Source organism: Condylura cristata, unplaced genomic scaffold, assembly GCF_000260355.1.
Source record: "Condylura cristata isolate star-nosed mole 26May11 unplaced genomic scaffold, ConCri1.0 scaffold00024, whole genome shotgun sequence".
NCBI lineage: Eukaryota > Metazoa > Chordata > Mammalia > Eulipotyphla > Talpidae > Condylura > Condylura cristata.
Window position 1 is genome coordinate 21,956,734 of NW_004567125.1, and position 18,409 is coordinate 21,975,142.

An 18,409-nucleotide genomic window follows, 5' to 3' on the forward strand; every position below is an offset into this window, starting at 1 on the left:
TATTTAGGTATTTGGGTCTCCCAGCCCTGCCATGGCTGATCCCTCCCGACAACTGAGGATGAGCCCAGAGTCTGGGACCCACACAGTTGCCCTAGTAAATGTTTCCTGGTTTAATATTATTTGTCTAATTTAATGATTTTTCTTTTCATTAACACTATGTATATTATCTCTGATTTTGATGATGTTACCTCTCAAGTTGTTAAAATCTGCCTGTGTGTGCAGGTAAACATTTGAGTTTGCTCTATTCTGTTTCATGTAATTTTCTTCCACAATTATGTCATCCTAATAGTAGCTTCAAGGACAGTAGGCTCATTGTTTTTCCCTTTAATGTCTTATCTATTTCATTTTAAATATGAAGTGGGGGTTCAGGAGGAGGGAGTTGTTTGAGTAGATACTACATGTAAATGGGTATGTCTATTCCTCGACCCTTTTCCCACCCCACCCCACCCTCACATGTTCCTGGGGTTATAAATCAAAAAGAGGAATCCTATTACTTCTGTTAAGAGTTCTTCTTGTCCTGAGAGACCCCAGCCTGGAATAGGGAAGGCATGAAGGACATTGTCCTTTGGAGAAGCTACAGTGCCATACTCATGACATGTTTTGCCTGATTTGATTCTAGGAGGTACTTGACCATTATCTCATTTTCTAGATGAGGAAACAGGTTTAAGGAGCCCAAGAAACTTGCCCAGGGTCATGGAAGTCACGTAGCAAGTACCTAGGATTTTAAGCTACATCTGTGTGGCATTATAGTCGAGGTGCTTGGCCAACAGGCTTGTGTTGCCCAAAGCTGCTTTCAAGGCCTCATCTTAGGACTACTGAGTCAGAATGGGAAAGCTAGGGCCTCTCTAGTGGCAAAGGGGTTAAAGTCTCAGCGCTAGCAAGCTATCACCAGCCACTGCAGGATGAGTTTGATCCCCATCCAGGGAGCTGACCCACATGTCCTATGTCACCCACTGCTCCCCTCAGCAGTAGATTTTAGTGGATCTGCCTGTTGTGCTCCCCACTCTATCTCTGGTGAATCCTTTCACCCCCTGCACCGCTGTGCTACACCCCAGTTCTTATGTGCATAAGTAAATAAAATAAATCTTTTAAGAAATGGGGGAAACAAGGGAGTCCCTGCCTGTGTGTTGTGCATGACACCCTCCAAAGGGCAGGCAGCCTCCTGTACTTATTTATCTTACTGAATCCCAATCATAAGTCATAAAGTGGGAAAAGCTACTGGCTGTGAAGGTCGGAACGTTCTCATCTCCACTCCCTCAGCAGGTGGTGGGAAACATTATTCATTCTTTCAGTTAAAGAGCTTCCTGGTCTGTAAAACAATAACAACAACAGTGCCTACCTCTTTGGGTTGCCATGTGGATTAAATATACACATGCAAACTGCCTGATTAGATACTAACTGCTTTATTACTGTGACTCCCCATATTCTTGTAGTTGAATCCTCGACAAGTTCAACCTGCAGAGAAGCTGGCAGATGACCAGGAAATCACTCAACCTCGGTATCCAGGTTACAGGTCACAGCCCCTTTTCAGGGTGATTAGCTATGGCACAGGCCATTGTCTCCCTGTGCCTGAGCTACCCGATCCTCCTATAATACCAGGCAGCCTGGGACACTGTACACCTACTTGGCAAACAGGTACATGATGTGCAAACAGGCTGAGGAGGTAGGAGACTGAGAGGCTGGGGCAGGGCTTCTCCCATGAGGACAAGCTCAAAGCTGCGGTTTGAACTTTTGAAAGGTTTGCAGTTTCTGGGCATGAGCTCAGAAAAAGCTGTGACAGAGGAAGGTCGTGGCTGAGGACTGCTCCAGGGAAGCTGGAAAACAGGGTATTCCCTTCTGGAAATGGAGATCACGAGGTGTGGTACTGTGATTTGTAAGAAATATATATTTGAAAATAAATATGTATTTGGGCACTCGATGGCCAAAATGAATTACTCCTACATATTGGGTCTCCATCCACATCTCCTAAAGACTTGAGCGTTGAGGGCCCTAAATGTTCAGTGTTAACGGTGTCTCTTATGTGAATGAGATGCCTCGGAAAACACCTGAAGATGGAGGCTGGTTGCCAAGGCAACCAACCAGTAACTAGAATGTAGACTCTCAGTCCCACCCCCAGAGCTCTGGAGAGGGGGAGGGGCAGGAGACTAACTTCAATTGCCTGTGGCCAGTGATTGAGTCAGTCAGGCCTGTGTAATGAAGCCTTCTTAAGACAAAGGAGGGGCTTCAGAGAGCAACCAGGTCGGTGGTTCCAATGCCTGCAAGTGCAGGGCACATTCACTGTGATTCAGGTAGATGACAGGTAAGGAGCGTCCTGGAGCCCTCTGTGAATTTTTCAGGTTTTAATGCTCTCTCAGGGAACCAGGCACACAGGCACCCCAGGCAGGGATGCAGGCAGGGATGCTGGGTCGGCAGGGGCAGACAGGGGAGGAGGGTTAGGAAGCAGGCAGACAAGGGAGCCCCCTAATCTCCCACGAATCTCTCTCTCTCTCTCTGGGCTCTCTCTGGCATTCTCTCATGCTCCTGCTGTTCCTGTAGTCACTTGTCTTCTCATCTCCGTCCTTACAGCCAGCCCTCCTGTGGGCTCAGGCGTGCGCTCATGCACACGCACACACACCCGTGCTCAGGTGTCCATAATCAGGCCTACACACCCGGGCCCATGCTCCCAAGCGCCTCCTATGTTAACATGATCAAGGCCATGGGTGATAGCCACAGAGGCCAGTGGCATGAAAAGCCTGATTAATTCACTTACTCTACAGAGGTCATGTGGAGATTTGGGGCGAATGGTGCACCTAGAGAGACACAGAAGTTCTGAATTACTTCTCCACAGCTTACCTTATGCATCTCTTCACTCTGGGTGTTCTTAAGCTATATCCTTGGCCACAAATCAGTGTTCTGGTGAGTAAGTACATTTGCAGTTCTCTGAGACTCTGGTAAATTAATAGAACCTGAGGTGGGGATCTGTGAAACTTTAATTTATGGCTAGTGGACCGGAGGTGTTGGTAATCTGGGCTTGTGGCTACATCTGAGTCTGAGGAGGTGGTAACTCCCTGGTCCATCACAAGCACAGGAAACGACCTGGACTTGTGGCTGGGCATCTGAAGTAGAGGGCAGTCTTGAGAGACCAAACCTTTAACCTGTGGAATCTGGTGCTATCCCCAGGTAAAAATGGCAGAATAGAGTTGAACTCTCAGGCCCCTTCTGGTGGAAGAAAATTGTTGGTGTGAGGAGGCCTTGGGATACCCATATAGGAGGGTATGGACAGGTGTCTCCTGCTAGAGAGATGAGTGCAAGGAGACAGAGCACCAAGAAGGAGCAGGGGAAGAGATGTGGTCCCTCCCAAAGTCCTAATTCATGACGCTGAGTAGAAATGTCTTCTTCAGAGACCACCTTGCTGTTGACACCATGGTGGTAAGGTGGGAGAAATTTCTCCAAGACAGGCAGGACCATATATCAGAAGACAGTCTGGCCGGGGCTGAGTGGGAGCGGCCGAGAACTCAGGGCCTCTGTTAGGACTGCTCTGGAAGGAGGACAGAGGGAGGGGGTCTTAGGTCAAGTCTGTGGTAAGTTACCCTAAGATCAGGCTGGTCCTTGCACTGAGAACAAAGGAAGGAAAGGTGCTGTGCCCCAACAGATGAAGTGATGTCAGCAAGTCAACAGCAACAGGTAATGGGCTGCATTTCACCTGTCGACTCAGTTGGGCCATGGGATATCAGATATTTTACTAAACATTATTCCTAATGTGTCAGTGTAGGTATTCTGGATAAGATATTAACACTTGACTAGGTGGACTGAGTAAAACAGATTGTTCTTCCAACATAGATGGGTCTCATCAAATCCATTGAAGTTCTGCAGAGATGAAAAGCCTGAGGATGCGCTTTTTCTCTTTCTAAGAGGAGGCATCTCTCTCCTGTAGTCTGATGAGAACTCACACCATCAGCTCTTCTGGGTCTCCTGCCTGCTGATGGCAGATTGTGGGGCTTCTTAACTTTATTAATGAGCCAATTCCTTAAAAAAAAAAACTATAAATATTTATACACATAAAAATATATCAAATATATTTTTCTTTTCTATTGATTTTATTTCTCTGGAGAACTCTGACTAATACAGATAACCAAATCAAAGACAACATTGAAGAGCAGAGCGCCTGGCAGGGAGCAGCCAGTGAGCTTACTGAGTAGGAGGGCCCATGTCTGAGCTGTTTATCATTGGTGCATGTGGAGTGCAGGGCTTTTATTTTTCCAAATCTCTGAGCACTGAGAGCTGAGGGAAACCGACATACAATACTGAGTTGTATTTGTGAATGTGTTACATTTTTGAAAACCTCATTATTTCCTGGAATAGGAAACTGTAAGACCTAGCAGAACAAGAATGTGAATGTGATACCTACAGACACACTCTGACCTATCAGCTTGATATATATATGCACAGCTCAAAGGCCACCTTAGAGGATGCATATGTTTAAATCAGTATGCACTGCTGTATTTAGTGACAAGGCCAGGTAAAGGGAGACTTGTGCCAAATGGAACGGAGAAGGCTGATCTGGTAGGTGGTGCACTGGGGCAGGCTAGGGACGCTTTCTGCTGGAAGGAAGACCCACTTGATATGTGGGCACAAGTAAACACTGTCTAGGGCCAACATGGAGGGTGGTGCCACTGGCAAGTGGAGGACACTATAGTGTCATCTTCAGAGGTGTAGGCAAACGTGGGCAGTTGGCATGTGGTGGGTAGTGTGGTCTGGCGTGGCTCCTACATGGGGCTTAGAGAAGAACCTAGCTCTAAAGGAACCAGGGCACTGGACAGTGCATCAGGAAACTCAGTGAGAAGGCCAGGAATGGGGTCCAGAAGAACATGGATCCAGGACAGGTTCATGTCCCTCTTCTGCGGTCCCTCAGCACTCTGTGCCATTGATGCCTCTGCAGCCCCATCAATACGGACCAAGGCTATGTCATAATTATATCCAGGCCCCTGGAGCCTAGCAGAGAGCTTGACACCTAAGTGCTCAGTAAATATGTGCTGAATAGAGAACCTGAGATGTGTCCCTGCCTAGTGAGTCAGAGCTCCTTGCTAACCGTAATCCTGGCCCTGTGCCTGGACAAGGCTAGCCCATCAAAATGGGGCGTGGGGCTGAGGGCCAGGTAGGTTCTGGGATTCACAATTCCCTCGAGGGTATTTTACTGCTGTGGTTTGCAAAGGGTGGGGACATAAGAAGGGATCACCTTTGTTTAATTGATAATTAGATAAAAATAAACTAACATTCATATTTAGGAGACTCAGCAAATGAGTGAGGTCATGTTCATGTGACTTTATGGAGCACAGAGTTTCATCTGAAATAGGTTATGGACTCTCAGTCACAAGAATAGTGGCAGGGCCGACCCAGAGATGGGTCTCAGAACCACTAAAGAAACTTCAGAGTCGACCCACATTCTGGTGACTGGGGACATTCTGGTGGGAGGGGTCAGAGGTTTGTAGGTCCTTCTGCCAAATTGGACTGGGATAGACCCGAACTATTGTATTAAGAAGTCCTGGACAGACAGGACGTTTGTTATCACCTCTGTCCCAACATCCCAAACATGCATGGTCAAGGTCATGCAGAGGGTGAAGAAGCAGATGCCTAACCCAGACTCTACACTGTCCAGTGACGGTGCTTGGAGCGTGAATCCCAGCTCCAGTGTTGGCTGCGATCTTCCCTTTCAGACTTTTGCAGTTAATCGCAGGAACTGGGATAGCAACTCTAGAAGGACTTCGAGCAGGGACACTAAAAAGGCAGGAGAGTAACTGCCATACTGTATTTGAACTACTTCCAGAGAAAGTAAGGTGACACCAGCCAAGTGAGGAGTCCCCCGGGGCCATATTTGGCAGGCGTAGGGTGCCTTTGATTGTCAGTGTCTCTTGCTTTATCTCACGCAGCAGGCTGCTCTGGAATGGTTGGTTGTGGGAATAGTATCAGGTTCCCCTGGGTTCTAGGAGGCCCTGGGAAACATGTCCCTGTCATGGTGAAAGCACAGGAGAAAAAGCCTGCAATCTTCATACAATACGTTCTCTCTGACTTTTTGCTCGTCATTAGGTGCATTGAAGTGGCTGGAGATTTCAAAGGATCTGTGCTGAGTACATTTTATTCCTGAAATAGAGGTATTAGAATATAATTTCTCCATATAAACAATATAATAAAATTATGATTCTAGAGAAGATCTGATATATTTCCATTAACAGAAATGACAGAAATTGCATAGGAACCAACATGTCTGTACCCAGCTCACTGGAGAGCATCTTTTGGTGCTAAGAGTCTGTCAAATAGGACAAGGTAGTAACCAATCAAACAGTCTCTAAAAAGTGAGAGCCCTGGGGCAGAAATCAGAGAGCCCCTGTGGTTGAAGACAGCCACCCATGTTGGCAGGGACTGAAAGAGCCAATTATCTAGGTCTTGGATCTTGAGTCATGTCTGTCCATGGGTGATTGGAGACCATGGCCATCAGGATTCTGGACACCTTTATGAAATTTTCCACCCTAATCAAGGGACTTTAGAACCCCAACAGGCCCCAGGTATGGATAATACTTTGTTGATGTTCTTTGGGCCTACATGGGGTACTGGCTGAGCCTCACTGCATTGTAGGTCCAATCCAAGAATGGGATCACAAGAGGCCATAAAAGAGACCCAACACACTTTTTAACCCCTCCATCAGTCTCCCCCCACCACATGGTCTTAGAGCAACTGGAAAAATCAAGAACTTTATAGAGAAAAAGAAATCCAAATGAGGTCAACTGGGAGGAAAGAGATGTGTGTGTCTGTCTCTGTCTCTGTGGGAAACATCTTCTTTCTCAACCATACTCATTGGGACCTGGATGGACTTGATGCCACTGGCCCTGGTCACCATGGATTTTTCCTTGTAGTGTAGGAAATGTGTATCTAGTATTCTTTGGCTAAGTGGCTTCTGGCTTGCATGCAACCAAGTTATGCCTTAGCCATATTTGACATCACAATGTTGTTTTATTATTAAGTGTCCCATGCAGTTGCCAAAAAGAAAATAGTGTAAAGCTCATTTACTTAGATTCATGAAATGGATTTCCCCAGTCCTTTCAGAACATATTGATAACAACAGTTGTGTACTTGGGGGCATGAATACTCAGTACTATTAGAGGCACAGGCCCAGAACTGTGGGTTTGTTATGAAATTTCTAACCAAATGATGATAATTGATTGTGTTTTGTTAATAAATTTGATTTTTATATATAAACTTTATGAGAAAGATGCTATACACAGAAGACACATGTGGATAATAATTCTATATATAATTTTCTTTATAAAGCAGTTTTACATTATGATCTTGACTTCCTTTAAACCCAGTTTTTTTTTAAAAGATTTATTTATTTATGCATATAGAACTGGGGTACAGGTCAGTCATGCAAGGGCAGTGAGAGGCTTCACCAGAGACAGAGCAGGGAGTAGAACAGGCAGATTGATGAAGTACACTGCTGAGGGGAGCAGATAGCAGGTCAGGAGAGGTCTGCTGTGCCATGTGGGTCACCTCCCTGGCTGTGGATCAAACTTGCACTGAAGCAGCTGCAGCTGGCTTCCAGTGCTGTAAAAGTGCCACCAGGGAGGGCCCTAGACCAAATTTTTGGATATAGAGATCAGCAGGTAGCTCACTTAACAGCTAGTCAGCCACACAAAGGACACTTAGCTATAGATGTCAAGCCAAATCAAGGAGGAAGCATTGACCAGTTTTACAGGTTTGGTAAATATGGAAACAAAGCCAGTCATTTTCACTGTTTACATGCTCAAGTTGTGGGTTCCTGGGAAACCTCTGGAGTAAGGACCCTTCTGCCATTTGGCCAGTGAAGGTGGGGGCACTCTGAAGTGGCCAGAGGACTGTAAATTTCCAGTGGCTCATTGACAAGTGGGGAATGGAGCCTGGGAGCTCCCCTCCTCTTTCGTTTCCTTCCCCCACCCCCAACAGAGTGATCAACACATTCTCCTTAGGCTGCAATGGAGAAAGTCAGTGTCTAGCACTAGGATGGGGACTGGGACATGAGCCTCTAGGAAAGCATCAGAAATGCCAAGGGTCTCTGAGAAATGCCAGTGTTCTTGGCCTATGGGGACAGGCACCCTTGGCATGTACAATGGAGGGTATGGGGGGAAGGCTGATGGGAATGGGTGCATACTTCCCAAGCAATTTGTTTCTATACCCCTGGGCTTTCTTTTCCAGAATTTCCAAGTGGACCTTTTCTGTAGCTACCAGTAGTTGAAATGAGAGGGAAGAAGGATGTAGGATGCCCAGGGATAAGAGGAAAAGAGAAATGAGACTGGTTAAACAGATCCTGAATGGCTTTAGGCCCCAGTGGGGGGGGCCTGTTCCTTTGATTCGTTAAACAAATCATAGCTACCCTAGAATGACCTAGGCATCTCCTTCTCCTCCAACCTGGGGATGTTTCTCACCTTCAGTGCTACCTACATATAGCTTCCTGCTTCAACTCTCTCCCAGGATGACAGAAGAACCAGAGAAGACTGGGTCAGCCATGCCATCATTCCAGGGTATCAAAATCATTCTAGAGATTGAGATAGGCCCCCTGACCCCCAGTTCAGAGAATCTCAGGTTAGCACAATACATTCAGGGCATGTTAACTCAAGTCAGTCACAAAACCGGGGAAGGCCCATCCAGTCAGGAGAGCACCAAGAGGAAATGATGGGAGACTCGAAGAAGCTAATTGTTGAGGCTGGACACCCAGTCAACAGCTTGGCCTCATGGAGGGAGCCTCGGGCTCCTGCCTCCACAGGCTTTTACCAGCAGTGGGCTCACTGCCCTGTGCAAATAATCAGTGACTACAGCACCAGGTCTTGAGAGCGGCAGTTTTATTGAAAGTAGACTGACAAGAGGCAAGAGGAAACTCACAATTGCCTTACATCCAGCAAAAGAAAAGATTTATATTGATTTGGAGGAGTGGGTTTAGAACAAGGGAGTTAATTTTATTGCCTAAAAAGCAGGCTAATGGCATAATTATTTGACTCTGGCTGAAGTTCATTGAGTAATTACAAATCAATCCATATAGGGGGAGGTTTTATTTCAAATAACCAGAAACTTCCCTCTTTGACTCTCAACCCCACCCCACTCCTCATTGGTGGCTCCTTTGCCATCTTGGGGTTGACAAAGAATCAGATCAGGTTGTATCAGTTGTAGATAAGCTGCATCTGTGAAAACAAATCTCAAAGGGAAAAGTACATGTTTCTCTTTTGTGCTTTAGCGTCTGAGGGCAATTTAACCATTTAACCTCAGTTTCATGCCTCACCGGGGTAGACTTTGTAGGAGAGCCCCTGGCCAGTTTTCAGGAGTAGATCTGGCCGCTTTGGAAGCTTACTGAGGCTCCCATTTTGATGGCTGATACATCCTGGCTCAAAGGTGTGCTGACACTATGGGCTAGCACTGGGTTGTGGGCATTGTGACCTCAGCTGACCTGCACATAGACAGCTGGTCATCCTGCCTTCACCTTGGCCTATGATCTGCATAGGACAGTGGCTTGGTCAGGGGGGCCCGTGTGGGGAGGTTGACTAGTTGAACACTCTGGCCTCCTCCATCATGTCAGCCAAGAGAACAGAACTGAAGAAAACACATCTGGTAAATTGCTGGGCAATGCAGAGTTCCTTGGGGTCCCACCAAATGGAGGGATGAGGGCAGGGTGGGAAGTACAGAGAACTCCCAGTGAATCCTTGGCTCTCCTTCCTCTGTTCTGAACATGAAGCAGCATCTTAGCCCAGAGTGTGTGGTTAATCCCAGGCCTTAAAGGGGGAACAGAAGAGGGCTCTGCTCTCTCCCTCTGACATGAGGAACCATGAGCTCCAGGCCAGCCCTGTGTGAGGCCTGCCTCTAATAGCTGTATTTGTGGGGTATTCGAAATTCATTAGGTATTATTGCCCCCATTTTACAGATGAACAAATGGAGGCTCAGAGAGACTAAATAACTGAACCAAGTTGATAACAATAAACAAAGAAGGCGACTACAAATGAACCCTGAGTCTTCTTTATCCCTAAAACTCAAGTTCCTAAAATAGTACCTATTTGGCTTCCACAGTTATCTCAAGTGCTTTCTTTACCCAGACCCCTAGCAGGAGAGGGTGTCGCCTACTGAATACACAAACTTATGTTTCTAAGAGTAAAACATGACAAAACTTGAGTTGTCTTAAAATAGGTGTTAGGGGATTTGTGGGCCTGAGGTCAAGAGCTGGATTTTGGGGTATGTATGTGTGTGTGTGTTGCTCCTCCTCTATCCTGACACCTGATAGGCTGAATCCCAGCCTCCTCTCTCCACAGAACAAGAACTACAAGACAGTTTGCCTGGACTTGAAGCCGGAGCCCACCAAAATTAAAAGCTTTTTTGAAACCATGCCGGCAGCCAGGCCTGAGACCCCTAGAGAGATGATTTGGAGTCAGGGGTCATTCACTGTCCCTGGTGGCCAAGACCTGTCCCAGGTGCTGGGGAATGCAGTGAGAGGTCACCCTCTACCCTCATAGACCTTTGCTCTAGCACTAATCAGATACATAAATAAATAAGGGGTGATTTAATAATTTTAAGAGAATTAAAAGAGTAAGATGACCAGGCAGATGCTTTAGATTGGTGGGAAAGTTTTCATTTGAGCTGAGAGTTGAGAGACCATATACCTGTCACTCCAAGTTAGAGGAAGAGCCCTATGGACAAGGAAGCAGCATGTGCAAAGGACCTGAGGCAGTAATGAGCTTGGCTCCTCCAGGAACAGAGCCCAGAGAGGAGTAGAATGAGATGGACTCAGAGGAGGATGGGGGTGCACTGCTCTCTTGTCTCTCCGCCCATGGGCCAAGGAAGAGCAGAAAATTGGGGAGATCTCTCTATCTCTCACCTGCAACTTCCAATATTCTGTGTTTTGGTTTCAATCAACAGACACATGAGTACAAAAGAGTTAAAGAAGAAGGGCCATCCAATAAGTCGGGAGGGACACATGAGCTCAAGGTAAGAGTGTGAGCCCAGGAGCAGGGAGAGCGCACAGAGAGGCGGTGGGCCTGTGGCCAGCTGTCCCACTTTGTGCCCTCCAGTCCTGTTCTCTTATTAACTCTATTTTGAAATAATTTCAGACTTAATGAAAAAGCTTCCCAAAAAATGATACAATGAATTCTAGGATGCCTTTCACCCGATTCCCCAATGTTGGTATTTTGTCATGATTCTGTCTCTCAGTCTCCTCTCTCTCCCCATTTCTCTTTCTTCATATACATTCAAATTCTGTCAAATTTCATCATATATGTCCTAAAATATAAGAACACTGTCTTACATAGCCCCACGGCTAGTATCAAAATATCAGAATCAAGAACTTAACATGAATACAGTACTCATCTATAGACCTCATTCTGATTTTCCCAATTATCCCACTAATGGTTTTTTATCACAAAAGAAAAACAACTTTAGTTGGAGCCCAATCTAGTTTCTTTTGTCTCTTTAGTCCCCTTTCATCTGGACAGTTCTTCAGCCTTTGTCTTTGGGTCATACACTTTTTGAAGGATTACAGATCATTTTGTAGCATTACCCTGGGCGTGGGCTGATGAAGGATGACCCATGGAAGAGGTGTGTACACTTTTGGTTCACTGTCCTGACTTCTCTGGGTGCTGTCTTTTCTCCCTGGTGGGAATTCTCTTCTCTTCACCTCTCAGCAACACTCCAGGATCTTTCCTTTCTTCCTCAGGACAGTTTCTCTTCCACTCATGTCATTTCTTTTCTCCTTCCTCAGAATGAACTCAGGGAGGTGAGGGAAGAGCTCAAGGAAAAAATGGAGGAGATAAAGCAGGTAACAGCTTGAAAGGGTGGGACTTTTCATAGCATGAAGGAAAGGAGCAGCTTCAAGGACAATGTCTAGAAACAGTGCAGGACAGTGAGGATTGCATGGAAAAAGCAATCACACTAATTCTAGTGTGTTTAATTATTGGGCAGCTCAAGGATATCAATTTCTTGTTTGATTCTTAAACCGAATTTTTGAATGATAGAGACACTTTAAGGTGTCTCATTGGTTTTTAGATTTATAAAAACAGGTTCATATACCCATAAAGTCTGCAAAATATCTAAAAATGTATGTATTAAAAGTTGGCAGATTCATATTGACCTTGATTTGTATCACCAGGTGGCCTTGTGACAGCATGTGATGGTGCATGCCCCTGAGTCACTTGAGTGACTACTCAGGGAGAATAGGGTTTTAAACAAGTCTGCACTAGTCCATTTTTGAGCTTCAGGTTCACTCCAGGAGAGTAGCTGCTGCCCGTTGCCTATAATGTCCCCAAGACAACTCCACAACTGTCTTCAGTAACATGCTCTGTGCCTTTCTGCCTCTTCAGATAAAGGATGTAATGGACAAGGACTTTGACAAACTCCAGGAGTTTGTGGATATTATGAAGGTAAGCATCTCCTGAGTGTCCTCAAGGGCTGATGCCCTACCAGGAATTCTAGTCTTGCCTTGCAGGTGCTTACAACCTAGTGGGAGACCCACACTCTCTTGTTCTTTTTTTTTTTTTTTTTAAGATGTATTTATGGCCCTCCCTGGAGACTCAGTGGATTAAAACACAGCACTGAGAAGAAGCTAAAGCCACTTCAGGATGAGTTCAATCCCCGACCTGGAGGTGGCCCACATGGTGTGGCAGAACTCTCCTGACCCGCCAGCTGCTCCCCTCAGCAGTATACTTCCACAATCTGCCTGTTCTGCTCCACACTCTCTGGTGAATCCTCTCACTGCCCCTGCACCTCTGGCCTGTACCAGTTCTGTATGCACAACTAAATAAATCTTAAAAAATGAGAAAAAGATATATTTATTTATACATACAAGAACTGGGGAATAGACAGGAGGTACGGGGGTGAGAAGATTCACCAGAGACAGAGTGGGAAGCAGGACAGGCCAACTGACTGAAATACACTGCTGAGGGGTGCATCAGCAGGTGAGGCAGGGGAGGTCTGCCTTGCTATGTGGGTCGCCTCCCTGGCTGGGGTTTGTTCTGTAAAGGCTGTGGACAGCTTCATAGTGCTGAGCTTTAATCCCTTGTGCCACCAGGAAGGTCCAAAATCCACACTCTCTTGCAAGAGAGAATTAAATAACATGTAAGTACTAAGCTAAATGGTTACTGGTTAATTAGGAATTTAGAGAGGTGGGTAATGAAAATAGGCTGGAGTAGCTAAAAAATTTCTTACAGAGAATGTGAGGTGAAACTTGAAGGCTGCTTTGAAACTTAGAAAATTAGAACAAATCTGGCTAAATGCCCAGTAAAATTTTTTAACTCAGCAGTTTCTGAGTGGATCATTTGTCTAGTGGTTCTCAAAGTGATGTGTTTGGGGATCACTTGCAGTTCTATAAAACAGAGCCTGCGTCCTGTTTGGATCAGGATTCGCCCTTGGAGTTACTTTTACATTGTCCAGGTAAAAGTTTGAGAATCACTGATGTAGAAGCAAAAACGGATAAAAGCAGATATGATAAATTTTTTAAGAGTGAAAGGGGGAATTACCCCAATTTGATAATTAAAATTCACGGCAAAACTATAATAGCCAAATCAACGAATGGAGCACAAGGTTTACCAGACAAATGAGGATTACCAGACAAATGAGGATTTTATGCAAAGATAACCCTTCAGTGGCCTCTGCTTAGGGATGAACTGAGACTCACTGATGGAGATTTCTTAAAACTCTGTCCCTGAACCTGGTGCTTGCCCCTGGGTGAAAACCACGCCCCCAACTCTTCAGTAGTCATCATTGACTTTGCACAGTAGAATCGCATGTCCTATGACTTTGAACTGCTCCCCCACAAACACCAGCATGCACCCAATAACAATTCAGTCAGGACCTTGGGGATGAGGTCAGGTCACAGCCCTACAAAATTTGAAATATGATAAAGATGATTTTTAAAATCCCAGTGCAAAGGAAAGGATTATGTAGTAATATTAAGAACATTGCTGGGCTATATGAGGAGAAAATGTAGTTCAGTCTATTTAACTTTATAAAGTAAGTTTAAATAATAAAAGCAAATACGAAGAAACAGTAAACATTTTAACTGAGTGGTCTAAATATAAACACAATAGAAGAAATCACAAAGGAAATATTGATAAGTTTAATAATATAAAATATTTTAAATTATAATAGAAAAACACCATATACAGAATTAAAAGCAAACAGCAGTTTTGGGGAAGCAATTGTCCACAGATAAGATGGACATAGACAAAGATTTTTTACTGCTGACATATAAAGCTCACATAAAAAAGAGTCAGATAGAAAAAGGGGTAATCCAAGGCCACCCTAGTGGCTCAGGGGTTAAATTCTCAATGCTATCAAACCCAGCCATTACAGCATGAGTTTGATCCCCGCCTGCTTCAGGGGTGTTCCACATGACTTGGCAGACCTCTCCTGACCCGCCCCCTGCTCCCCTCAGGAGTGCACTTTGTCGATCTGCCTATTCTGCTCCCCACTCTGTCTCTGGTGAATCCTCTCATGCTCCACACCTCTGACCTATACCCCAGTTCTTGTATGCATAAATAAATAAAAATAAATCTGGAAAAAAGGGGGTAATCCATAGAAGCAAATACAAATAAAATGCCAGAATCACATTTAAAGGGTTTATTTCATAAATAACCAAATAAATGCAGATTAAAACAACCAATAGATAATGCTCATTTAAATCAACAAAGTTTTAACTTACAACAATTATAGAACAGGATAGGAATATTCTCAAACTGCTGAGCAGAATACAAGTTTGTATAAAACTGGGAAAAGAATTAGACAATAGACATGAAAAAAGATATCAAAACCCCTGACTCATCTGTTCCTTTTCTTAGAACTTAATTTATGACAATAATCAGAAATTCCAATATGGGTAACTATAAAAAGATGTATTATAAGATTACTTATGATAGCAAAAATGTGGATACAACCACAATTTTCAGTGCAGGGGACTAGCCAGAAAAATTGTGGTAGCTCCATATCACGAATATGAAGGACTACTAGAGGCAATCTTTAGAAAGAATGTGTATAATGAGAAGTAAAAAAAAAAAAGCTGCAAATACTACCTTTATAAACTGATCTCCACTAAGTAAATATACAGAAAAAAGACTGGAAGGAAGTATAAAAGGGCTAATAGCTGCTGTTTCTAAATGATGAGATAGTTTCTCTTTTATATTCCTCTGTGTAGTTCAGATTTTCCAAAAGAGAATGAATTATTTCTGTGTTAAAATGCAGACACAGTACGTGTTTTGTTAGCGGGCAGGGCTGGGTAAGGAAAGGCACAAAGGAGGCTATTTTGGGCATGCGAACAGCTTGCACACAGCATGGAAGCAGGATGAACGTGAAGTGTATCACGGTCAGCAGGGAGATCAGTCATAAAAGTGGGATCATTTGGGGAAACTGTGAGAAATAAAATGGAAAGGGCACAAAGGCAGTGGAGAACACAGGCCTTTGAAAGACAGGCGCCAGGCTGGGGTTGGGCTGTGTAAGCAGGAAGAGGCCTCTGGAGATCCTCAGTCAAAGGACGCGCTAGGAACAGCACTTCAGAAAGCCAGCCGGCAGCTGTTTGCAAGGTGGCTGAGGGGGGAGTTGTGGGAGCTAGAACATCAGACAGGACGCTGCACCCCTGCTCAAGGTGAGGAAAGCTGGGCAAGGTGGAGGAACAGAGGAAAGGGTGAATTGGAGAGAAACATGGAAGGAAAAGTGATGTTCATGAAGACTGAGCAGGAAGGAAAGGAAGGAAAGCCATGCTCCATGGTGACACCAAAGTCTTAACCTCGATGATCTGAAGAAAGCGGTACAGTGACAAGGGTGTTGGGAAACAGCGCTCACTGGAATAGGGAGGTCAGTCTGGAAAACCATGCATTTTTGTGGTGATGGTGAGACTTGATGGGACATTTTGGCCTTAAGTTATTGGACCCAGTGGGCATTTGACTGCAAGAAGTTGTTGACTCCATTAATGAATATAAATATTTTACTCAAAATTTATCCTTATGCTTAACAATGCTTTTCAATAAAGTATTTTTGGAAATCACCTCTACCCAGTCAATAAAAGTCCTCGGTCAGTTTTCTACAACAGATCAGGAAATTGTTTCCGAATCTTTCACTTCTTAGTAATAAAATGTATTTTCCTTAATGCAAAGTATATTTTATGTTCAAGCCAACTTTGGTTCACAACAAATATCATCAGTTTTAACTTCTTTGCCACATTAGAGTTTCTTTTCTGATCTCTTTTTTTCCTATCCAATTTTCCCAAGTCAAATTTTATTGATCTAAACTTGGCCCAAGAAAATGTTATTATTATTTCAATTCTGTGTAAATGATAAACATGAGTGGTCACTTGAGCTACTATCAGTTTTGTCTTGTGTTGCGGGGTAAAAATTGGAGCAAACATAAATGAAAAGGATCTAGGTGAAGGGTAAGGGTCAAAACACTGGAGTAAAATTAGCCTTTGGGGGTCACAAAAAGATTGGTCTTCTTGGCTCCACCATTTGAGCCAAGCACGTACTGGTTTCATCCGGGCATGAGAGTGGGTAAAAGAATCACCAGCAGCCATTGGACAAAGCCCTAAAGACTGCCTGAGCATCATGGATGGGGAGCATACAGCAAGCGGGGATGCATGTCAATGTGCACCCCATCAGCCACCTCGCCCTAGGTCAGTGAGAATGTTTGAGGGAGCAAGAGGCTGAGTGATCTCTGAGTGGTTCACAGGCAGAGGCAGGAGAAGGGCTGTGGAAGCCCTTTAAGATTAAAGATTCTTGCTCGGAATGCTCTCTTGCAGGAAATGCAGAAGGATATGGATGACAAGATGAATGTTTTAATAGATATTCAGAAGAACAACAAGCTGTAAGTGTAACCTGCACCCACCTCTCCTCATTCCTAAAGCATCTCCTCCCTTCACTTTGCTAAATGTCCTCTGAGGTCAGAGGACTCCGACTTCAAGGAGCAGCCTTGCTTTTATGGTCCCGGTGGCTGGGAGTCAAGGCCTTCCACGGTCACCCATGTTACTGGCTCTTTCCTCATCATGTTGGAAATTGTCTTCCCAACTCTGCCCCTCCCCGACTCCCCACCAGTCCCCTTAGAAGAGGACCAAAGGAACAGCCAGGACTCAAGCTAATTAGAAAGACTGACACAGACCCACAGCTCCAACTCAAGAAAATGAATGGAGCAGGTGGGGCACTGCTTGGTCTTCATAAGAAGCAGCTGACACCACAAAAAGCTAAAAAGGGCCCACTGGATTCCCTCCATCAGTGTGGGACCTGCTGTGTAAGTGAAGCCCTGCCCCCTCTCTGCACTGCTGCTCTGGCCCTGGGCTCTGTCCTCCCTCCTCCCAGGGCCCTTCACTGTCTGTCTCATGTCTTGCTGTACACAGACTGGCACGTCTGCTGGATGCCTCTCTAGCCTAGCTCTCTCTCTGGAGTCTTGCCCTCTAGGCTTGGTCATGGATTCCTAAGCCATGACCATGCAGACCCCACCCCTGGATGACTAGGGGGTGCTTGACACCGGCTTCTAGATGCCACTGTGTTGTTGGGCCCTGACCTATAGCAAGGCCTGATGAGGTGTCCAGAGGGCTGGCCATCTTGTCCGGGAAAAGTGACCTTCCCCGTGCTGTTTCTGCCCTCTACAGGAGAAATGTTTGTGTATCCCAAAGAACAACCACAATGAAAGGTAGGTAGATCGTCCAAGATGGGCTGATCTCTACTGGGGACCCCCAAATCCCAAAGGCAGTGTGTGCAGGCCACCTGTGATTGTGCAAACTCTGCCCCTCGCCCCCACCCCGTCCACTCAGTCTCAGAGGACATGGTACCAGCAAGGGCAAGTTGGGTAGCCCAGCCTGGAGGCTCCTGCCTGGAGGCTCCACTGAGGGGTGGGTGCCTCGCCAGTAACTGGGATGTGGCTCAAGTTCCTGCCTTTCTCCCCACCCAGCGGGAAGCTTCCACACACAGCCTGGGCACGCTTTTCACCCTTGTCACCTGGAGCTGCCTTCTGATCACCTGTGCTTCCACCCAGCGTGATGGAGAATGTACTTCCAACTTAGTGCTGCCACAGAGCCTCTCAGCAGCTGCGTTCTTGCTCTTCCCACAAACTGAGCAGACAGTTAAGGCTTGTTGCCCTCTGCCATGTCACCCTGCCCCAGGCCACTCCCCACCCGGAGATTAAAATCACTTAAAGCCAAAGGGGGTGTCAGCCCAAACGTCATTTTGTAAAGGATAGCTTTCTGTTGTTCTCAATCAGTATGTCACCGATGCCTACCCCTCTTCTTGCTTCTTGGTGGATTTGTGGGAAATTTTGTCTTCGTCTTCTCCTGGGATGTTCCCCACCCCCACCCCCACTGCTCTCCTCCACACCCCGGGTTTTGCAAAGGTCCGAGATTATAACTGAGGGGACCCTGAATATGTCAGCTGCCATTCTATGTGGCATCAGGAGAGGT

The 18,409-nt window shown here is 45.5% G+C and overlaps 1 protein-coding gene across 1 annotated transcript; it reads left to right on the forward strand.

The window, feature by feature from the left end:
- The first annotated feature begins 9,567 nt into the window (after nucleotides 1-9,567).
- TEX35 (testis expressed 35) lies at nucleotides 9,568-17,968 on the forward strand. The gene is made up of 9 exons (XM_012728979.1): nucleotides 9,568-9,606; nucleotides 10,299-10,347; nucleotides 10,901-10,971; nucleotides 11,741-11,797; nucleotides 12,339-12,398; nucleotides 16,760-16,824; nucleotides 17,052-17,244; nucleotides 17,606-17,646; nucleotides 17,905-17,968. Exons 1-9 carry the CDS (start codon nucleotides 9,568-9,570, stop codon nucleotides 17,966-17,968), a joined length of 639 nt encoding a protein of 212 aa, XP_012584433.1.
- The last annotated feature ends 441 nt before the right edge of the window (nucleotides 17,969-18,409 follow it).